General features: G+C 36.4%; 1 protein-coding gene across 1 annotated transcript in view; it reads left to right on the top strand.

Annotated features, from left to right (window-relative positions):
* Positions 1–298: 298 nt before the first annotated feature.
* The window catches only part of anxa10 (annexin A10), a 28,784-nt gene continuing 5,074 nt past the window's right edge, over positions 299–24,008 (top strand). The window contains exons 1-9 of the mRNA NM_001103066.1: positions 299–358; positions 7,201–7,282; positions 11,767–11,861; positions 13,063–13,176; positions 14,588–14,678; positions 15,141–15,220; positions 17,796–17,849; positions 19,261–19,354; positions 21,107–21,202. Coding sequence (NP_001096536.1) covers positions 341–358; positions 7,201–7,282; positions 11,767–11,861; positions 13,063–13,176; positions 14,588–14,678; positions 15,141–15,220; positions 17,796–17,849; positions 19,261–19,354; positions 21,107–21,202 — 724 coding nt within the window. The 5' untranslated portion in view covers positions 299–340. The remainder of the gene's footprint in view (positions 359–7,200; positions 7,283–11,766; positions 11,862–13,062; positions 13,177–14,587; positions 14,679–15,140; positions 15,221–17,795; positions 17,850–19,260; positions 19,355–21,106; positions 21,203–24,008) is intronic.

The following is a 24,008-nucleotide window of genomic DNA, read 5'->3' as shown; positions in this document are numbered from 1 at the left end:
TTAATGGTTTCAAAATATTAATGATTAACGAATGTCTTTTCAGAGTATTCACGTTATGATTGGCTGCTTCCATATCAGCAACTGGTCATGCACAGATTACCTTCTATTTGTCTTGAAAATGAATGTGCTTCTTTATACATGATTGATGGGTTTACACACAAAGCTGGTACCAAGAAGGACGTTTCTTTGTTTTACACAAACAGAATCAGATTAGGGCATAGGATTCAGATTGGGTGGGGTTGGCAGGGTTTCTTTGAAAGGCTCTGCCAAGTGTTCCGGGATCACTTTGCTGAGTGGAGTCCCAGTGTTACAGAGCTCGGCGAGCAACACCAGTCTAACAATGTTTTGCGGTAGCTATGTAAGTACTTTTGAAAACCGTAAAATGCAATATATGCGAAAGATGGTTTTTGTATTGTTTAGTATTACTTATTCAGGACTTCTACACATATAGGAAAGTTGCTGGGTTTTACATACCACTTAAGTTTAAGATTGGCAGATCCATTGCTTATGGAAATGAACATGCTTCCATCTGTTTGGGATGTTGGGTGATTATATAGCTTGTATTAGTATTATCAGTAATGCCGTGTATGAGTTTAACAATGTTGGAATAATTAAAGGCTTCATACCCTATGTAGCCCTTATAGCCCTGGCTAGTTAGGCTCATAGTGTCTCTTAGTAAAACAGACAAAAAGCATGTTCCGTGAAAGAAACGCACAGAGGTCTATGAGCCTGTGCACATTGCTGCTGACCATGAAATCTAATGTGCTTTGCTGTTGCTGAAAGCTATTTTTGTTGTTCTGATCTGTTTACAGAAGAAAACTGATTATTTTTATCTACTGCTACCAGCTGAATAAAAATACATTTTTGTTTAAGAGACTTTTTATGTCCTGACATTTACTTTGTGGGAACCTGCCATACCACAAACATAGCACTTTTAGCCAGCGTGATGTGACATTGCTACCAAGAAAAATGACAATTGCACAATTTTTTTGCCGAACGTGACTTTTTTGTTGATGTGACTGCAATTTTTTGGACACGACCGCAACTTATAGTATTTGAATTTCTGCAGCAGTTTCACGAAAAAATTTGACAATGGCGAAATATAGAATTTCGAAGCGAATTCTCTGCCTGGCGAAAACATTCACTCATCACTACTTCTCACCAGTAACAGTGGTGTTTTTAGTGGCAGGTCTACTAGGGGTGTGGGGAGTGCAGGGAGTGCCACAAGAAGCCATTTATATGATTTCATATTTTCTTAATATTACGATTAAGTGTACACAAAATGCATTTAGTTATTTAACCAATCACTTTTGATGTTTATGCATGCTTTTCTATTTACATTTATATTTGTTAGCAATTATTATAAATATAAAAAATAAGGAAAAATCCAGTTTTATATTTCGAAGAAGCCATATGCAAACCTGTATTAATATGATTATCCCTAAGATTAGATTATCAGCCAGCTCCTCTGTTTCTTTAGCGCATATTTCTGAACTACATGAGTGCTTAGAAGAATTCTCATGCTAATTTCTTGGGTGGCCAAAGAAGTGACCAATTCCAGGTCTTTAATGTTTCAGGTTAACCAATGGCCTGATTAAGAGCCATACATGTAAGGGCAATACATGAGTTCATTCAGGTAGGTTATAAACTAACCAAAGTGTACATAGATCCAGTGCTGGTCTGTGGCATACTGAGCTGGCTGCACATGGAATGGAAATGCCGAACACCTTCCTTCTGCACATAGCATTGTAATAAAGAATAAACAAACTGGATATAATTAAATATTTGTATTTATTAATATGATCTTGTGAATATGCAATTAAATGGAAGGTAGTGTATATCCTGTGTATGCGTTGAGTCGTACATAGCAGTATTTACACCGTAGGCTATTTTACAGTAAAAATACCAATGTAAAGGACACAGTTGTTCTTGTTTAAAAATGATTAATGGCATATCACTGAATTGTTATCCTTCATTCCTTCTGATTATACGCCTTTGATATTATGTAATAAATAAATATGCTTATTTTAGCAAGCTATTGTAGGGGTAGGAAAACAGATAGCACAGTGGAGTAAGGTTTAACATTATACGGCTCCTTGGACCTTTTATTTGAGTATTTAAATAATGATTAAATTGTTTTATATACATATACAGTCACTAAGTTTGCATGACAATGCAGGATATTACTTCTCTCCTGTTAGATACAATTATATCAGAAGTCACTGAGAAGATGGCCATACAAAAGCCTTGGGCCTATTGCCTTTACATGGGTCATAAAAACATCAAGTGGAGTTTTAATATCCTTGTGTTCTGGAGCAAAGCAAAAGCACTGGCATATATGGCAATGAACTAACTTACATGGCTCTACTGCTATAGTAGTGGGAGAAATTAGAAAAAACCCTGCAGACATTCAGCTCTGTCTGGCTAACTAAAAACGGTGCCATTTGTCAGTGCCTGACAAAGGAGAACTAACCCCTAAAAATGAATATGGCTAAAAATGCCTTATTTTATACACTGTACTTACTGCACCAGCCTAAACTTTCAGCATCTCAGTAGCAGCAATGATCCAGGACTTTAAACTTGTCAAAGGAGCTTCCCATCTTCTAAAGTGTCAGTGGCACTGCACATGCTCAGTGTGCTCTGGGCAGCTGTTGAGAAGCTAAGCTTAGGGGTTGTCTCAAATTATCAAGCAGGTTATCAAGCAGGTTTGTCTGCCATATAAGCTTATGCTACAGGTCTGGTTATTAAATGCTGATGCTAATTGCACAGGTTTTACAGATGTCATGTAGTAATTATCTGTATAAATTACTAATTATCCTTATATTGTGACACTTAAGAGCACATTTGTTAACCAATTTTGAGATAATGTCATTTTTTTTTATCTCAAAAAATTAGTTTTCGGAAATTTTCCCCGAAAAATTCAAATTTTTAAAAGATAACTCCCATAATTTGTGATTTATTAACTTTAGTTAACTTTTTTGGGCAAAAAAAATTTGGCAGGTTTATCTGTCGAGTACTATTGAGTCATATGGAAGCTTAGAAAAGTAGAGGAATAGAATAGTCAGTGACAGAATGCCCTTGACACATTTTTAAGAATAAGTTAATCACTTCATTGTTTTATATTTCACCCAGTTTCAAGGGGAAGTCAATTCTATCATTGTTTTCTTTTTCACACACCTTTAAGGGGAAATTAATCCCGTCATTGTTTTCTATTTCACACATTTTCAAGGGGAAGTCAATTCCATCATTGTTTTCACACATTGGGGAGAGATTTATTAAGACACAAATGCTCTTGCGCACCTTTTTCGTACGCTTGCGTTAAAATTCGTAAAGGTTCTGCCGCTGTTTACAATCATTCAGTACGAAAATTTTGTGACTTTCGGATCGCCAATACGATATTATCGTGACTAATACGATTTTTTCCGTAAGCGATCTTCAGAAATTATCCAATACGGATTTTTCCCATTCGGGATTCAAACTCGTGTTTTAATGAATTGGCCCCATTGTTTCAAAGGGAAATGAATCCCATTATTGTTTTCTATTTCATACATTTTCAAGGGGAATTTAATCCCATCATTTCACCCACATTATTGTTTTCCAAGAATGAGTGGCAATGCTCCTAAAATGGCTTCTGGAGCAATTCCTGTTTGGGAAAAATAAAGAGGATTCATGGAAACGAACATCCGTTTAAACTCGAATTTTTCAAGTTTTAACAATACTTTCCGCTCAAAAAATTTGTGATTTTTGAACAGAACGTAAACTTGAAATTTTTGTACGACTGATAACAGCATGATATTCTGAGACAATTTGCAGTTAGTCTTCAATTTTTTTTGTTTCTTGAATGATTTTGTTTTTTGTTGAACCACCATTAGCCTGAAATTTCAGCAGCTATCTGGTTTCTAGGGCCCAGTTTACCCTAGCAACTGGGTAGTGGCTTGAATATGAGACTTGAATATGTATAGAAGAGGAATAGATAAGTATAGAAAGATAAAAAATACACAGTAGCAGCATTGTAGCCTCACAGAGCAATAGTTTTTTGGGGGTTTTTTTTGGCTGTTGGGGTCAATGAAAACTGGAAAGAAGCAGAAGAGGAGGGCAATTAGTTCAATCAGAAAGATGTGTAAGACTTCTGTATTTGGTCATTTTTAATTTTTGCAACATTGGATACTGTACTGATTAAAACTTTGCATTGAAAATACTTTAACTTCAAGGTGAACTCAAGTTAGCTTAGGTGCCCTCAGCAGGACTGTTTGTGTAGAGGGGGTAAAAAGCATCATTGAAATACTGTATATCCATACAATACAAAAAAATCATGAATATTGTATAATGTGAATTATAGCCTTAGTATAACAGCTGAGGTACAGAAGAGTGCAGGGAGCTACACCTGTTTAATGCCTGTGGGGGACTGTACTGGCCAAAGGATCACAGTTTTATTAAAACCTGCAAATCCATACTGCTTCCTGTCAATATTGCTACTGGGTGACTGTTCTGACTGTGCGCTAATGTTAGAGGCAAATGCAGTGTCAAAAAGGCATAGATTATATAGGATAACATACTCCCTACTGTAATTTATAAGGCTATAAAGGCACCTTGGAGTTGTTCAAACTTCATAAAAGCACTCGGCCTGTGGCCTAATTCGTGATCACTCCTTGATGGCGTATAAATTACAATAGGGGGTACATTTATCCTCTATTGATATTTTACAGTGGGGAGCATTATTTCCTATATATCTGACAAGCTTTGACATCACCTACTTGGGAATAATGCTATATATCACTTGCATGTGAAGCTATTACATAGATTAAATTCCATTTAGAGTTTAACTCTGTAAGACAAGTTATTGCCTTTTCAGAAAGTTACCAATATCTGTGCCTGCATAGGTATGCCTCTGTGGTATGTAACATTTTGTAGGAAACTCCCAGAGTACAGTGACTCTGTACAGTAGCTACAATATAAGCAGCACCAGTGCCCTTGCAAGTTGCCCCATGTTATTTGCATACATGGTAGTAGATAGAATATTATATTTTTTTAATAAAACATTCAACACTGCCATAATCAGCATTTTATTCACATTTCTAGAATTTGTTTTTTCATTTTTAACAAATAAAACCATCTTAATTACATTTCAGAGGTATTTTAGGACTGGAAAATTCTATTTTGAGGCGCAATGTATTATGATTTATTTTGAGACTCTAGAAGTCATCTAATCAGACAGGCTGAAAAATAGTGATTCTAAAAAATATTCAGAGAGCTGCTTACACCACTAGTATCCTACATTTATCCTACATTTCAGCTTTATTACCACCCCCCCCCCCCGCATCCGTTATGCTCCAGTTTGCCTCTTGAAAATATTAAATATTTTCTTTAAATAGACACACGTGGTGTTGAAACGATAGACAAAATGCAGTCTTTGAGAAATTTCTCTCGATGGATTAATTCTGAAGTGCAAGTGAAATGTCTGATATTTTTCTAATACTGTCATCCATGAAATATAAATACAGGGAACAGTATATTTATTTATACATAAGCAAAGTTAAACTGAAATTAAGCCGAAGGGAAAATATTCAAGTCCTGTTGCAGTAACAAATCTGTTTTCACAGCCACAAACCGCTCTGCATCACAAAATCTTCTCCATGTCCCTCTGAAATGTTTAATCTGCTCTCAGACATCCAGTGCATTTGGGTACAAAGTGCCATACATTGATCAACAAAGAACTTTACACTGTTTATTAATAGCAATTTGGATCCTTACATAGTGGACTTTTATGTACCAAGTCCACCAATTGCATGTTCACAGTCATTTAGGTGAGGTAAGCAAAACAAATATACTCAGCACTATGCTGTACCCCAAAACACAGCTGCAACAAAGAAGGGGCAAATGCTCTAAGCAGTTGTGCCATGCATGGATGGACTTCCAGAACCATAACTGAGACACCCTGAGCTGATTATTTGGAACCTCCACCAGAGTTAGGCACATGGCAGTTTTTGGGCCCTGGGATTTCTGACTCCTTTTAGTGCTGTTGGTCAGCTCTTTTATCTATGCCACACATTGCCTTGTAAACATTAGCATGGCATAGCAGTCTGGAAACAGAACAACCCTATGGTTGTTTTTATGTAGGGGTCATAGATAGTGATGAGCGATTTTTTTTGGCAGGCATGGTTTCGCAGCGAATTTCCGCATTTTGCCATTGGGGAATTGTTTTGCGAAATTTCCGTGAAAATTCAGCATGGAAAAATTTGTTGCGCCGAAATTTTTTGTAGCGCGTAAAATTTGGGTGCGGTTGCGTCAAAAAATGCGGGTGACAAAAAATAGACATGGGCCACAAAAAAATGTAATTGAATTTTTTCGCTCATCACTAGTCATAGATTCTAAAAGGGTTAATGACCATAATTCAGCACCAGAATATTGTTTTTCTGTGCCACAGCGAACTACTGCACCTTTGCCACTAGAGGGAGCCTTTACATGGTTCTGCTATGAAAGGTTTGAAGCTATATTTTACAATATTGTATACCAATAATGCTCTTCCTGTCCAGCTGTCCAACAAAATCCCTGTGCTTTATGCCCCAGGAACACCAGGAAATCATTCCCTATGTGCATTTATACATAATGTTCAATAAGAATACTCTGACAAAAAATTGCACCATTTCTAGAAATGATATTCATATTTAAAAATACCTAAAGTTTCCCTGATAAGGCTTTTTGCAGCAGTTTGTTATGAATCTATTTTTTTAAAGACTCTTTTGAGCACAGTAGACCAGCTAATGCTTTGATGAGATGGCTAAACATGGCACAGATGAAAACAAAAACGCTACAATAAAACAGGACCTTTTCTATACAGGATAGATTTTTATATGTGCAGGATTTAATGTAATAGTATATACGAGTCAAATTTATTCTCATTTTTTTGTATTGATGTTACAGTTCCTATAATAAATGGGCTATTACACTCTGAGTAGCCCAGGATGCACTTTGGGGGACTAAGCAATATCTCTGTGTGAGGAAGGGACACTGAGCACTTTATGGATTTGCATGAAGAGGACATTAAATGAATGCCTACCTTCCATGTGCGCTGGGCGTATGACAAAAATAGAACTAAACATCTTAGAGTATGGCAACAGGCTTTTCCATGCTATGCCAAGTGTGTAGGTATTAGAGAAATGTGCACATACTTTAAATATTCATGATGTTTTCTGTCAACAGATTCAAGGTACAATAGTACCAAATCCAAACTGTAATCCCATGATGGATGCCCAAATGATTGGAGGAGCTCTTCAAGGATTTGGTGTGTATCCTGTTATTTAATCCACATATATAAATATATATGGGTATAAATAGGTGTATATATATATATATATATATATATATATATATATATATATATATATAAATGCAAATAAGTATAAAGAGTATATTACTGTGCCCATTATGTGCCTAAGCCTGTGTCTTACAACTGTGAATGAGCCATGTGGTGTTAAAGATGTCAGTTGAAGCACATGTCATCATTAAATTAAATTGTCCTTAATTAACAATATTCTATTCTACAGAGTGCTAGTATGATTTAAACAGTAATTAAACCCAATAGGATTGTTTTTCCTCCAATAAGGATCAATTATATTAATCATATATAATATATTAATCATTTTTAGAAATATGAATTATTTGATTAAAATTGGGTCTATGGGAGATGGCCTTTCCGTAATTCGGAGCTTTCTGGATAATGGGTTTCCAGGTAAGGGGTCTGATACCTGTACTAGATAGTAGGGTTAAGGGGAGAAAGTCCCTTTTTATTTTGATCTATATCCGTATATATTTTATTTAATGTTGATCCTGCCTTTAGGGAATCAGCTGAATGAAACTGCTATAACCTCAGTAGAAAATCCTTGTTTAATGTATAGAGCTCTAAATAAATGTTGCACCAATAAATATATCACCTCTGATCATAACTGATAATGAAATGATCACCCCCTAAAAAATTATTTTCAGTTATATGACTTAATAGCTGCAAATGTATGACCTCTTAAGGGTGGCAGAGAAGAGGCTCTCCGGATACCAATCAGCTTGCCATATATTGCAATCGAGGGCTGAGAATGGGCCCCAGGAATGCCACGTTGTGACTACAGTATAGTGGCAAAAAATTAAAATGTGAATACTTGTGCAAATATTTTTTGAAACCTAGAATAGTTGGGATTTATTAAAGGTGAAGGAAAGTTGCAATCCCCTCCAGTGATTGTAATCGCTTACCTAAAAACTGGTGCTTCTGTTAGGAGAAAACTGCACCAGCCTGGGTGTTTGCAAACAAACATTCCTCTTTTGGTCTTCGTACATGCCCAGTAGAAGTTTGCACATGTGCAGTAGAGGGGAAAGCTGAACTTTAACCAGTCGGAAGTTTCAAGTAAGCGGTTACAATCACTGGGGGGATGCCTAAAAAACACGAAAAATAGCCTGAACACACCAAACATGCCAAGTAAAAGGTGGCGAGGTACTAAGTCAATGGAAAATCTCTTAGAACTTTATTTATTTTCATTAAAACATTTGATTTTTTCAGCCTCTTTAAAAATGAATACAACAATATGATTCTCTCTGGTGTGCAACTTTTTTCCAGCCCTGATTTTAACAGCTCAGTCCCCAGTCCCAGATTCTTTCTGAAAAGTCCCTCATTTCCCTTTGATCTATTGCACGGAACGCCAAAAAAGACACAAAGTTTCTAAAACTTAATTAGATAAGTAGCTTTTGGCAGAGAGCCCAGAACACTTATCAGGCCACATCTGCACTGAGATACAATTGTAACTAATAAGCAAATCAGGTCTTTTGGGGGAACTGAGATTTGCCGCTTAAAGGGCAATTTCACCATTTTAAGCAAAACTGTAATGACAAATAAAACAAGACCCCAAAACCCCCAGAAGTGTGTTCAAACGTTAAATAACCTGCCAAGTTTTGTAAAAATGGGAGTGGTAATTAGAGAGTGTGGTTCCAAAAATGGACGTGGTCAAAACATTTTTTGCTGCACTGCGGACACCATTTCTTTTGATCCCTCTTTAAACTTTTCAAATGTTGGGCGGTATGCATTATCAGGCACAAGTAAACCATTTTTGTAGAGCAATTGTCAAGAGAACTTTAGAGTGAAAAAACTGGGCCCCTTAGGGCCAATGCACAGAGCACTTGCACCCCGGAGAATTGTCAGAGAAGGTTGTGCCGCAATGCAGTGCTTGGTGTTTAGTACAGGGATCCTGGGTTTGCAGCCTCCAGCATTCCCCAACCTTCATCTGTTCCAGTTAACAATTACATGCCACTTGTTCCCTCTTAATATAGCACTGGTTAGTGCTGGCAGGACTGTATTTATTAAAAAATGACACAGAAACAAGGAGTCCAGATTATGCACTTTGCCTTGCTTAGTACATAAATCCCAAAGTCCCTTATATGATAATTCTAACACAGGTTCCATTAGGCTTGTGTGGCACTACACGGAGCTGATATTGGCACAGAGACACGGAAGAATGTATTTTTGCTCTGATATCTGCTCTGTGTAGCAGCACACAGGACAATAGATAATGGAGCTACAGGAGTGAGCAAATAAAAGCAAATTTGCTTACTGCACCTGTGTATAAAGTGTAGGTGGAGAAAATCAGACAACCCGCTACATGTGCTCCTGCCCTTAGGGTTTACTTGTCCTGTAAAGTAAAGTTTTTCTCTTGCAAATACCTTTTTAATGCAGTTATGAATATCTTTCACTAATGAGTTTAAAATGAGGCGTTTTCGTATTGTTTTGTTACTTGAGCTATGCTTACTTATAACTGCTCATTTAGGCACTTTAACAATTATGCACACAACACTCCATTTACCAAGGGTTTAATAAAGTTTAATTACTATGCACTGTATGCTGAAGGCAAGAATGTTGCTCTTCAGAGAAACATTCTGTTTATAGTTTAAATGATGTGCCTGCATTGCATTTTACCCTGATTTGAATAAAAAAATAGGCAGAGTTGGATTTGTTCATAAAGGTAGAATTCTCATTAACAATTTTATTTGAAGCAGAGCAGACACGAGTCCTCTTTATATTGAGGTTAAATGCCATTATATATCTGAAGTTTGGATTAACCGTCAGAAAACTGGCAAACATTAAAAATGACAGTGACTGCTCACCTGCTGTGCCCTTATTGTTGCACTGATGGTGTCCTGCCAAGCAATTATTGAGGGAAATGTACAAAAAGCACAACTAGATCTAATAACCTATAACAACCAAATAGATATTCGGAATAGTAAATGCTCTCTTCTGCTATAGGTTTCTCGATCACTAGCAAACTTTGCACCATTTATTACATTACCCAATAAGTTGCGTAAAGCTTTGCATAGTGAGATAGAAAACAGGGAGTTGAAAATACAAAACAGAGGATAAGGGAAAGTAGGGAAAGGAAGGTAAGGGAAAGGAAAGTATATACAGTATGCCATAAGGGGACTTTCAGGAGATATCAAAATATACACACAGGTTCTTACTCACAGGAATTAGTTATGAAGAAAGTTAAAAGTGGACCTAAGTAGAAAGGACTATACTATCCTGTAGACCATTTTATATGTGAGTGTCTAAATTTCTGTGTGATAGACAATATAGAATCCTTCCATAGCCAGAGACTACAATCTGCCACAAAATGTAGGAGATTTGTTGCCATAAATATAATATGTCCCTACCTCCCATGCCCCATACTCTGTCCTTACTCCCTAAAGGTCCTGGAGGTTTGACAGATGTGCATAGTTCAGGGATTTGGGAGGGGGGGTGTAAAGTATGCTTTGGGACAATCATATATGGCATATACAAAAGGTTTCTAGTTCATAATACTAATTGTTCTGTGACAATTTTGTGTTTGCTGCCCCAACCCAACCAGGGAGAAGCTGCAAAAGACAGCACCAATTTACATTATCTTTAATGGGGTTAGGGGGTAAATTTATATAAACTGAAGGCAAGTTAAAATGTTCCCGTATTTGATGAAGGTAAACAATCCTTATTGCAACTTTATAAAATGCTGAATATTTATAAGTAGTTTATATCTTATACCTTAATATGGGGGTCAGTGAATCTGCACATATAGTAGAGAAGAATTGTTACTAATATCCTGCAGGTAGATCAAAGTTATTTTCTTCTTGTAAATGGAGTATCTCAAAGTACTATATATGAAACAGTAAATAGTATATATACTGATACTGTTCTCTGTACAACATAAAATTCCCTGCATCAAGCAGTATTACAACTATAATGCAAAAAATATACAGCTAATATGATTGTCCAGTCCCTTATTCATAGATAGCAAATCTTCTTACAAATGATTAGGACTTACTTATCATGAAGAACTTGCCCATGAAAATCACATACAGTAACTGTCAATAGTCATGTAATGTACAGTATGACCACCAGCATTAATGCTGCAAATGCTCTCTCCGGCTCCAGATATGTTTCTTAAAAAGGAGAGATAATAAAATATACAGTATGCATGTTGTTAAACTGATATACATTGGAGTGAAAGAACTCCATATCTGCAGTGCCCTGAATGGCAGACCATATAGCCATAGCTAAACTCTTGCTGTCCAGATAGAAAAAAGTATATTATAAAACTATTTTATTGAGAAAAAAATGTTTGATAATGAAAAAGTCTGAAAGTTTATATCTCATTTCATTTTTGTTTAATGCAATAAAAACTTTTTTTCCTCCAGTATACTCATCATCTGTGTAGGTTTGGAGATTGCTTCCAAAATACACTTAATCTTCTCTCTTTACAGAATGCGACAAGGATGTTCTGATTGATATTCTGACTCAACGCAGCAATGCACAAAGGATTATGATTGCTGAGGCCTATGGGAATATGTATGGCACGGTATAAAATCTCTAAAATGTGCTGTAGATCATCAGTGATCATAGTCAATGGGTTTGACATTGACATTGAGAATCAGATTTATTAAGTGGTGCCATGTGGCGCATTAAAAAGCTGACTTTAAGAGGCATATTATTTAAGAAATATGTGTAGAAAAAGGACAGAGGTTGCACAAGTTTCTTTTTGCAAACTCCTTGGCACGTCCCAAACCAATCTCCCATTACCTGTCAGTACAAGTAAAATTTATGAAATGAAACACCATGAACTGTACTCATATGTATGCCCAGAAATGGATCAGATGTAACACATGGTGACTTCTGCACAGTCAGCAGGTCATTTTTTTAACTAAAATCAAAAGAGTCTTTTTCAGGCCACGTGATCAAGTTTGAGCCAAAAACCTGTATAAATCTTCTGCAGTTACTATTATATATATTCATATAAGTGTTGCATTATGTGCATATCTACAGATTGTGACTCATTCATTTATCACTAATACAGATGCAAATTTCTTCATATATTGACACTATTCCATTGTCGTACTGGGGTCCAAACACTCTCCTTGTGCTTCTGCATAGTTGCACCCAGAATGCTTTGATACATAGTGCACCTACTGACACCCGTAACCCTAGAATTACCGCTGCCCTAGACATGGCGGAAAATCCAGGGTTGGAAAATGGGCAGATAAATATACAGATGGACAGTTAGATGAGAGTGAGAGAAATGATGAGTAGATAAGATTGATAGATAGATAGATGATAGATAGATAGATAGATAGATAGATAGATAGATAGATGATAGATAGATAGATAGATAGATAGATAGATCTATAAAGTACAACTGGCAATGGCAACCAATAAAAAATTAATTGTGAACAAGTTTGTGAATAAAAACTAATAACTGATTTGTTGCTATGGGCAGCTGCACTTGTAGAAGAATTTGCACAGACTAAATAAGCACTAATGTGTTATTCCCGCCCAGAGTTCAGCCCATTATAAAGGCTGGGAAAGATCTGAAACTGAATATCACAAGCACTTTATGTCCCAATGGGCTCAGTATGTTGATTTGTAACCACACATATCCTCTATAATTAACACTAAAATATAATTAGCTAATAAATATAACAATTATGTCTCTCTCTACCATCTCTCTAACATCTGTATTCACTGATAGTTGACATATTTTTTTCTGCTTTTTATCCACTAAGGATTTGCTTGGAGTTCTAAAAGATAACCTTGATGGCCATTTCAAAGAAGTGATAACTGGCTTGATGTATGCTCCTCCATGCTTTGACGCCCATGATCTTTGGCATGCTATGAAGGTAATTGCCATTACACATAGAGCAAAAACTATAACTAATTAGCTCATATGTCTTTGTCATGCTCTAAAATTGGGACAAACCCCCAGTACCGCATTAATCAAAGGGCAAAATACTAATATCTGAGCTGATGCTTAGCAAGCATAAATGTATGATTTATAATCATGTACATTAACGCAAATATATTTGTATACAAACAGACCTATATACATACTGTATATATATATATACAGTATATATATATATATGGACTATAGCTTTTGTGGTCCACATAAGCTCTAAATGTGTATGTGTGTCTTTTGTTCAAGTTTTGATCAGGTTTTCCAGAAGGTAGAAATACAAATCATACTGTTGGTTGGTTGTCAGATACAAGATTGGGAAGTCCATAATGACAATTATATGCAAAGCTAACACAAAGGTCCTTCATAACAAATACAGGTGTTGTGCCTTCAATAAAAGCGTGTTTGTGTCCACATGGACATTTTCATCATGGTTACAAAGTCGCATTTACTAGTAATGCACATGCAGGTTTTTATACAATGTTTCCATGTTCTCTGTAACGCAGCAAAGCAGGCCTATACAAAAACCCCATGTAAATATGTTCTCATAGTAACAATGGTTCTGATTTCATCTAAAATCAATGCAGAGAAAACCACATCAAATCTAGAAGAAAAATATCTGTTTGGGCCAACCTGACAACTAAAATCAGCTGTTCTTATTTAAATAGTCAACACTAATAGTGCTTGCACCAGCAGAAATAAGAGGAAGGGATAAAAATGGAAAAGTCAAAGAAAAATAAAATAACAGGGCAAAGAATAAGTTTAAGACTAACATAATTCTGTGAATATTATAGTGAATAATGTAGCCCTTGTAGTAAAATATGAGGATATAATAAGTCACCATGGAGTTCCATGCCATTTGTAAAAGCACTCATCTTTTGGCCTTGTATTTAATTGGATCAGCAAACCTTTAGCTAAAAAAAATAAACCCAACAGGATTGTTTGCCTCCAATAAGAATGAATTATATCTTAGTTACCATCAAGTACAATCTACTGTTTCATGATTACCAAGAAAAGGGGACTATTTGCTTAAAATGGACTCAATGGAAGATGGTCTTCCCTTAATTCACAGCTTTTTGGAAAATGGGTTTCCAGATATGGAATACAGTATCTGTACTACTGTAAATAAACATGAGGAGCACTCACAATAGAAATATACCAGCTTGCCTGGGTGCAGGTAAAGCAAACATTAAAGAAACACAGCTCTGCACTCTATCAGCATTTTAGTCTATTCCCTAAAGATCAGTTATTGATCAAAACATTGGAAATTTTTTTAGATAAATCACTTTGATAGTCTATGCATTATTATTTCTTAATACTCTAATACAATTATTCTTACTATTCATTCATTACAGGGACCAGGAACAGATGAAAACTGCCTAATTGACATCTTAGCTTTGCGATCAAGTGCTGAAATATTTCAGATTAAAGAAGCCTACGTACTACGTAACTAAACTATTATTACTATACAATTCCTTTTGTCCAATGACCTTGGGTGATATTTTACAATCACAATTATTCCTTTCTTAAATTATTATTATTATTATTATTATTATTATTATTATTATTATTATTATTAAAACTTGCCATATAAAGTACACTTACAATTTGAATTTGACTATAGGAAAAATAGGAATAAATCTGACTGCTCTTTGGTCTTTCACACAGTTGGTGAATTAAATGGTAACCTAGGTAGAGTTTTTCCTTCTTTTCCCTTAATCTGTTGTAAAGAACAACAGCCAATGTGCCTCTTCGTGTTGTTGGGGGGTGCAAGCAGTAGCTGGAAAGTCATCTGCAGCAAGTTTGACATTTTCATAAAAAAATGCTAATAACCCATAGCTATTTCCAAACATGCAGGTTATAAACAAATGAAACAAATGAACAAATAATATGCTGCTTTCCTTGTAGAATACAATAACAACCTTGATCAGGACATTTATTCGGAGACCTCGGGCCATTTCAGAGATGCCTTAATGAACCTGGTGCAGGTATAGTAAAGTGCTTTTTCAACATTAGTACACAAAAGCGATGTCAATGTCCCCTGTGTATCAGCTAATGAGAATAAAAGCCTAACCTAATGATTCATTGCTGTAATTCTCAAGGTCATAGCAAACACATATTGTTAATAACGATCATAACTAAAAATAAACACCTACTTGCTCTGTAAGAAAAAAATGTAATGTCCTACAGTAAAAATGGAAATTACATTTATCATCACAGAGATGCAATGTACCGTCTCTAGAACTGGTACCAGTGTTTGCATCACTGTATTGTTAACTTGCAGTCAAGTATGAGCACAAATAATTGGTCAACTGCTTATCTCTAGGAGACTCTTTTGTCTGCCTTCTTTCCTTGCTAGTCCCAGTCTCTGCTATTTGATACTGTTTCCTGCCAGGCTATGGCACCTTTATAGGTTTTCCGATTATTATAACCTTCTATGTTTTATGTGTGTTTCACCTATGAAAGCCACCTTTGATTCCAGATTGATTTCTCCATTGCTTGGATGCAGCCACGCGCAGTAGTAAAGGTATCCCTGAAAGGATAACTAAACCCTTAAAATGAATATGGCTAGAAATCGCATATTTTTTATACTAAACTTACTGCACAAGCCTAAAGGTTCAGCATCTCTGTAGTAGTAATGATCCAGTCCTTCGAAGTTGTCACAGAAGCTTCCCATCTTGCATTTTGCTAAAAGTGTCAGTGACACTTACATGCTCATTGGGCTCTGGGCAGTGTTGAGAAGCTAAGCTTAGCGGTCATCAGAAATTATCGAGCAGAAAATGAGGGTCACCAGTCATATGTTTTGATGCTATAGGGCTGATTATTAAATTCTAATGCTAATTGCACTGATTTCAGAGCTGCCATGTAATGTGAATCTGAATTAATTACTAATCCTTATATTGTGACATATATATTCTATATATACAGTATATTGTTGCGTTGGCACCTAAGCTCAGTAAGTGACAGCAGCACAGAGCATGTGCAGTGAATCAGCAGAAAAGAAGATGGGGAGATACTGGGGCATCTTCAGAGACACAGACCTTTTCTGCTAGTGTGTTGTGGTTGCCTAGGGCCCAAAACAAAATGTACAACATTTCTAGCCTACCTCTTTAGTTAAGCTGTAGTTCTCCTTTCATACAAGTATAATCCATGTTTAGCCCATGTTTCTATTCTGGCCTGTTTGCAGCCTGTCATGACATGGTCTGACTTCTCATGGATTGCAGAAAACAGTAAAAATACTTCAAGGTCAGGGCAAGCAATTAGAATTACTTGAGCAAATCATGCATAAGTCTTGGAAGCACAGCATGTTTTCATGCACACACTGTGACATTCATCACAAATCATTGATGTACAACTTATCCAAAAGCTTCTTTGCCCATATGTATAATATACACCTAATATACACCAGCACATGTACAATATACACCTGAGCAAATCCCCTCTACCTTGCTTTACCCAGCTTTGTACTGTAGTTCATAGAAAACTGCCAGATTACTTTCCATTTAGCTCCAACTGAAACCAAATTGCCACAGAAGGGTTAAATGTGTCTCTCCCTACTCTCAACACAACAGGAATATAATCCACATGTTCCAGTGTGGTTTAAGGGACAGGAGATTTGCCAAAGGCTGATTGCCATGCCTATTTGTTATTAGTTTATTTTCACTTATTTTTGATAGTAAATCTGTTCATAATGTCTGAACCAAACCCGATATAAAGCAGGCAAAGGGTTTTGTAGAATGTATGTATCTATGTAACTTTATTTATAAAGTGCTACAAGGATATACAGCGCTGTACAATCCTACAATATACACAATTACACACAGGGAGGACAAGGGTTTTAATAAATACAATAAATGAGTATAAATACACAGAGAAGTGCCGTGTGGTGTGCGACACAGTAGGAAGGAGTAGAGCTTACAAACTAAGTGAAATCATAATAAATGGTTCAATTACAGAAAATGATGGTGTTTGCTTGTACCCTTCTCTCTGCGCAGTTACCCCCAAAGTGGTGATTAACGTTCTGTGAAGTTTTGTCTAATTTGCATTGTTTGACCCCAAATGTTTTCATGGTGTAAATTAAGACAAAGTGTCACTATTAATCCAAATAACGTACTTTATAGAGAAAACTGACAAAATAAAAACATGATACTGCCCAGTAAAAAAACTCCAAGGTTACCAGAAAGAGACAGAGCACTGTAATAGAAATATAGTCACAAAACAGTATAAAATTAGCAAAAAATACACATTTATGATTTCTGTGCTTGTTTTTATTTGTGATATTATATAACTGCATTTGGCAATACTCACACATGCCCTATTTCAGCACAGTCCTTATTTTGCTAAACACAAATACACTGTATACAGTGGCCATTCTGTATGTCTGTATAATAATCATTATTAGCCATAAAAGCTTTTTCCAAATGTGCTCTTCATACAAAGAAGTAGATACAATTATAGAAATAGTGTAATAATTTTCAATTAGTGCTTTCTGCAAATTCTCATTCTCATCATGTATTATTATATATAAAAATGAAATATTATTGTGCATTATTACTCTTGCAGGGAGTGAGAGAGGAAGGCTATGCGGACCCTGCTATGGCTGCTCAGGATGCAATGGTAAACACTCTCATGCAGTAGATTTGCATGGAAAAAGTGAAGAAAAAACCCTGATGGGGTGATATCATTACAGTGAAATGTACAGAAAAGCAAGCCAACCTCAACTAATGCAAAAACAAAAAAAAAAATAAACATTGCAACATGCTGAGATATATGCCGTTAGGTACATATACTGTATAAGTGGATTTCTAATACATACTGTATATCCCATCAAGAATCTCCTCCCTATGAATCTCCCAAGAGCTTCATTACACTTTTCATGAGTAGGGAATCACACTCATTACAGGAGATTTACAGAAGAGATGATTTGTAGATGATGTTGTGGTAGGAACATCAAAAGATGCTGGTTTGGTGGTGGTACAAATTATGGCTCATTACCAATGGCTAAATTCTGGATCTCACTATCTAACTTACAATATATTATATATATTATAACAATATATATATTATATGTTGTAACTCTTGACAAAGTTTCCATGCTACCAGTTGAATACATTGAATACATGAGACTTGGGAGTTAAATGTTTTAGAACGCTATTTATTAAGTGTTCCCTCTGATTTGACTACACTACGGGGCAGGTGAGATGCTCAGCATAGAAACATTCACCCACTCTCTATTTATTCCTATGGAATATTTTGAAGCTTTTTTTATCAAAGGGTGAAAGTTCACTGTTTGATAAATACACTTTTAAAAATCCCATGGGAGTGAATAAAAAAAGAGTGGGTACATTTTTCTGTAGTGAGCTCTAATCTCATATTTTGATAAATCTGCCCTATGTGTCATTTGCTTCAAATGTGGTCACAGTGCAGATAAACATTGCTTCTAAGTCTAAGGGGCAGATTTATCAAAATGTGAAATTAGAACTCACTACAGAAAAATTCACCCAAGTTCTATTCATTCCTGTTGGATTTGTAGAAGCATTTTTATTAAATCTAAAAATCCCATAGGAATGAACAGAGAGTAGTAGTGAGCTCTAATTTCACACTTATAAATCTGCCCCTTAGTGTGTTAGTGGTTAGTTTAGTCTACACTATGACTATATACAGCAACAGTATGTCTTGGGCTAACAAAAAACTGAGAAGCACAACAGCACCCCAGACTATTTAAAGCAGTGATAGCGTTTATTTTTGGTGCATATGGATGGTATAGTACAGATATTTAACATTTTCAGGGCAGATACATCTGCCTGTTTTTAATTTAGCAGGGCTGTGTATACAAGTAGAAATATAATAAATATGATACATAGATATAATAAACATGCATACTTTAACATATTCCTAAAAAAGGTATGACAGTTGGTATGATTATGATTTAATATTTACATTTAAATTAAATTGAATTTAAATTAAATAGAACAAATTGTGAAAATGGGCATTGCATTATCTATAATAGCACTGTTACTGTTCTTAGGTGCTCTGGGAGGCTTGCCAAAGGAGAACGGGGGAGCACAAAAATATGTTGCAGATGATCTTATGTAACAAAAGCTACCAGCAATTGTGGTTGGGTAAGAATATGGGGGCAAGTTTTTGCCACCTTCAATGTTTTTTGTGTGGATGGGCCAGGTACTGAAAATATACAATAACTTTGTGGGTGGGGGTAAAAGAGTTGATGGCTAGACCTCCCATCTGCCCTTATTTTAAGAATATATAGAGTTTTGATTTGTGAACCCATGGCTTTATGTGGTTATAGTAGTGAGCCTTATACTGTACCTACAGTATTTGAAATAAAGGGCACTTGCTTACCTATCAGATATACTTAACAAATGCTCCTAAATATGTTTATCTATTTGTGGGCCACTATGAGCATATTTAAATCCTAGATTTCCTGCTAACATGAGAAATTTCTGGGATAGAAAACAAGAAAAGTATTTATTCCTTAATTTTAAGATATTAAGGTGTTAGGATATTGTTGACTTTCATAAATGCTGTAAAATGCTGTAATGTAGTGCATGCTGGGCCTGATGTTTATACCTTAATGTATAGAGACACCTTGTGGTAATCTTTATAAATGCAATCTTAAACCTTATATGCAGTTTTGTGAATTTAACGTTATTTACTATAATTAAAAAAAAAATCATAAAAAACACACAGTACAAAAATAAAAGGGTAAATATATTTAATATTTGGAGCATGTACTGTAGCTTGCATTCAATTTGTAATGATTATTTTCCTGTTACCCATGTATGGATTCAAGAATTGCTAAGGCAAGAAGCTTTGATACCCAAGGCATTGGTGACTATTTACTCCCACCACCACCACCCCTCCCCCCAATCATGGTCCCACCACACTATTACCTCTATCTGGAAGAGATAGTGGTGGGCAAAAATAAGAAGAGACAAGGAGTTGCTCCATTGATGAGCTAATAGGGTGCTGCTGGTCATACTACAATAAACATATTTTCTGGAATTGCACCATCTCTGCATTCTCCAAAAATGTTTGCATGCTAGGCAGGTGTTCCTACTACCAACCCTTATTTGGTCTTGAATCCTAGTGACACAAAACTTCAGCTAAGCCAGCCTTTACCCTCTACTCTTCTGGGAAAAGGCCTGGATTTCATTGGCATTTTCATTTATCCCGTAGATCTTTGGGTGGGTTGAGGCAGTGGTGTAACTACAATACAGCGGATCCAGCAGCTGCAGGGAGGACAGGGGAGTCTAGACCACAGATTGTGCTGTATTGTAGCAACTCTCTCCAGTTCGCTAAAGTTTGGCTTGTGTGGCTTACCCCTGAAGATTTGGAGGGGCCTGGTCATCTGAAGTTACATCTGATGTCAGGGCTGAGTTATTCCACTTCTATCTTCTCAAGCCCATTTTGCATGAACCTTCCTTTGTGCATGGGGTTAATTTCCTGGAGAAGTGTTTTCCCCAAACTGTCGCCACAAATCAGGACCACTAGCGGTTGGAAGAGCAGGCAGCTGACTAGGGTGCAAATGGGGGCACAATGAGGAAAAAAATACCATGTAGATATATACTATGCTGTGGCAGGCAGGAGCAAAGACAAGGGGTACTTGGCTTGAATGCAAGTACCCCTTGGCCCGGTACTGCCACAAATTAGGAAGCACACAATTATAAAGAGTGATTGTATGGTGTAGTGACAGCAAAGATAGATGTTGCTTCAATAGCGAATTAGAATGGGTATCCATACACGTTTGGCCATATAATGCATGTATTCTATTATTATTTATAGCTATATAAGGTGCCACTTAATTATTGCATATTACATTCTTACTCTGGTGTTTTGTGTTTCTTTTCTTGAAGTATTCCAAGAATTTCAAACTATATCTGGACAAGACATTGCTGCAGCAATTAGTGAATGTTTCGATGGGTACTTCCAACAACTCCTTCTGGCAATTGGTGAGTGAGTTTCACATACTTTTCCATAATGACACCCTAGAAGATAAAATACTTTGAAATGAAAGTGAATTGATTTTATGGGCCATATTCAATCTGAATCCTAATTCAATTCCAGCTGAAATTCAATAAGAAAAACTTCTCACTGTTTATCACATGAATATTCTATTGATGTCTAAGGGGCAAAATGGAGCTGAATTAGGATAAAAGTTTTTTCTTTTCATTATAAATCTCTCCCATAAGTCTTCACATTCGAAATAACCTTTTCTCATGGAAATTAATCTGAAAATGTTAGACACAGTTCATGTTTTGCTCATGCACTCCAAAAGTACCCACACAGTTGAAAATATAAGAAAAGTCAGAGAATAAAATCAAGGTGCACTAAATGCACAGCACATAGCACATACCACTACTACTCAGAGCTCAGGGTCATGGATAATGAAAATGTCCCACTTACAGAGACTACGGCTGCTCTAGATTAATCCAGTATGTACATTGTTTAGTAGTTTCTCTTCTGCCGAAATAAATAAATGTAACTGCAACTAACTGAACTAGACTAACCTTGTAAATATCAGACCCTGGATACTGCATTAGTACTGTGTATGCGTGCTGTATTTATATAAAGAACATCAGTGCTTTGCAAGCAAATATAACTTACCCTCTGAATAAATGGAAATAGGCAATATATATATATTAGGATGATGGCAAACATGATGCTCTCTGCAGGCAGAGAACCACCCAAGGGTACCCCTGCCAGTTACTTTTAACTTAAATGGGAAACTCTAGACAGCACCAGTCCTGGAGCCTTTAAATGGCCTTAATATTCTGGCTGTGAAAATGCTATCAGCCTTATATTTCCAAAACATCCCATAGTTGTATAAAGCCATTGTGCACAGCAGCCTGGATGTTTAATTGTTGATTTGTTGATTTTTTTCATTTTTTCCTTTTATTATCTGAGTTGTTACCATGGAGAGGAATTCTTTCATCTTTGTAGCTTCCTGATTCAGTTTTCTGTTCAATGCTTCTATATATGTATGAAACAATGGTGCTGATATAAATATGTTATATGGAATATAGTTATACTAGATAGTTCTATGCTGTGATCACTCACATGTATGATTTGTAAAAGGCATAGAAACACAATCATAGGATGTTGTTTAAAAGTGCCAGCAAAAAGCTGCATTTGCAGTTTTTGAATTATCTTAATTCCATCTCCTACAAGGTAAAGGGTAGTAGCTGCATAACAATAGGAAACCAGCAGCTGCTGGTGGGCTTATGGTTCTATGGTTTCCTAACTTCTCACTCCTGACCTTTGGATGTATCTTCTAAAGTTTTTTGCCACAGCAGTAACCAGTTGTAAGAACTTTGCCATTCCTAAGATGGCAGCAGTAAAGCAACTGGATTCCTCACAGTAGAACAACCATGCATATACGGATGCTTGCAGCCAAAAAACACACCTTATTAATAGCAAGGTACTTGGGTGGACATTTGCTCCAGTTTGAGTATCTCATAGATTGCAAATGCTTCTAGTTGATTGCCTAATTAAGTCCACTAGTCCTAAAGCAAGCAACAGTCTGAATTTGAAGAGGCTCTGACAGAAAAAACATTTTTGTAATTCATTGACAAAAATGTTTAGTTCTCAAGCAACAGACCAGGGGCAGAGCTGCTAAAACTCTCTCTTCTCTACTCTCTGCTCTCCCTTTGGAAGGGATAACTGACACCAACTTGCATTCTGCCCAAACAGGAAGTTGACACATTACTGTATATGACTTCCCTCTCCTGCTTCATTTGCATTAATCTGGTTGGCAAATTCTTGTCAGCCAATAGTATCAATAATATGCACATAAAGCAGGAGAGGGAAGGTATGCAGGGAACCAGTTCAGTGCAAACTTTTTTATTGGGCTGCCTGCCAAGTCCTGGTCTGGGAAGTCCCCTACAGAGAAAGCAGAGAGCAGATAGGTGAGAATTTTTAAATAATAAATTACAAAAATATTTGTTTTCTGACAGGGGCTGTCCAAACTCGGCCTATTGTCTGAATGTCAACATCCTCTTTAAATCTGAAGTTTGTTTGTCACACAATCACAGCTTCCAAGGAGGCATAATACAGTATATAGCAACTGGTGTTTTCATTGTTACCAACATTTGATAAAGTTATTAGACCTAGGGGCTGATTTACTAATCCACGAATCCGAATGGGAAAAATTCGGATTGGAAACGAACATTTTGCGACTTTTTCGTATTTTTTGTGATTTTCTCGTCGCCGTTACGACTTTTTCGTAAATTGTCGCAACTTTTTCGTAGCCGTTACGACTTGCGCAAATTGTCGTGACTTTTTCGTAGCCGTTACGATTTGCTCGTATATTGCCGCGACTTTTTCGTATTGAGCGCTCGTAAACGGCGGGCAAACCTTTCAGACTTTGCATGATTTTGGAAGCCTCCCATAGGACTCAATGGCACTCTGCAGCTCCAACCTGGCCCAAGGAAAGTCACGATACTGAAGCTTGAATGAATCCGAAACTTTCGTACTCGGCGCGACGGCTACGAAAAAGTTGCGACAATTCGCGCAAGTCGTAATGGCTACGAAAAAGTTGCGACAATTTACGAAAAAATTGCAAAATACCGATCATTACGAAAAAACGCATTCGCACGCTTTTCGGACGTTCGTGGATTAGTAAATGTGCCCCCTAGTGTACATGGCCCTAAGGATCTTGCCTTTACAACAATTGTCTATAGTACCCAAAGGTTTTAAATGTTTCCCTAGGTCTAGTATCCCATAGCAACCTATCAAACGAATATACTGACATGGCTA

This window comes from Xenopus tropicalis, chromosome 1, assembly GCF_000004195.4.
Source record: "Xenopus tropicalis strain Nigerian chromosome 1, UCB_Xtro_10.0, whole genome shotgun sequence".
In the NCBI taxonomy this organism is placed as follows: Eukaryota; Metazoa; Chordata; class Amphibia; order Anura; family Pipidae; genus Xenopus; species Xenopus tropicalis.
This window is presented reverse-complemented; position numbering and strand designations above follow the sequence as displayed.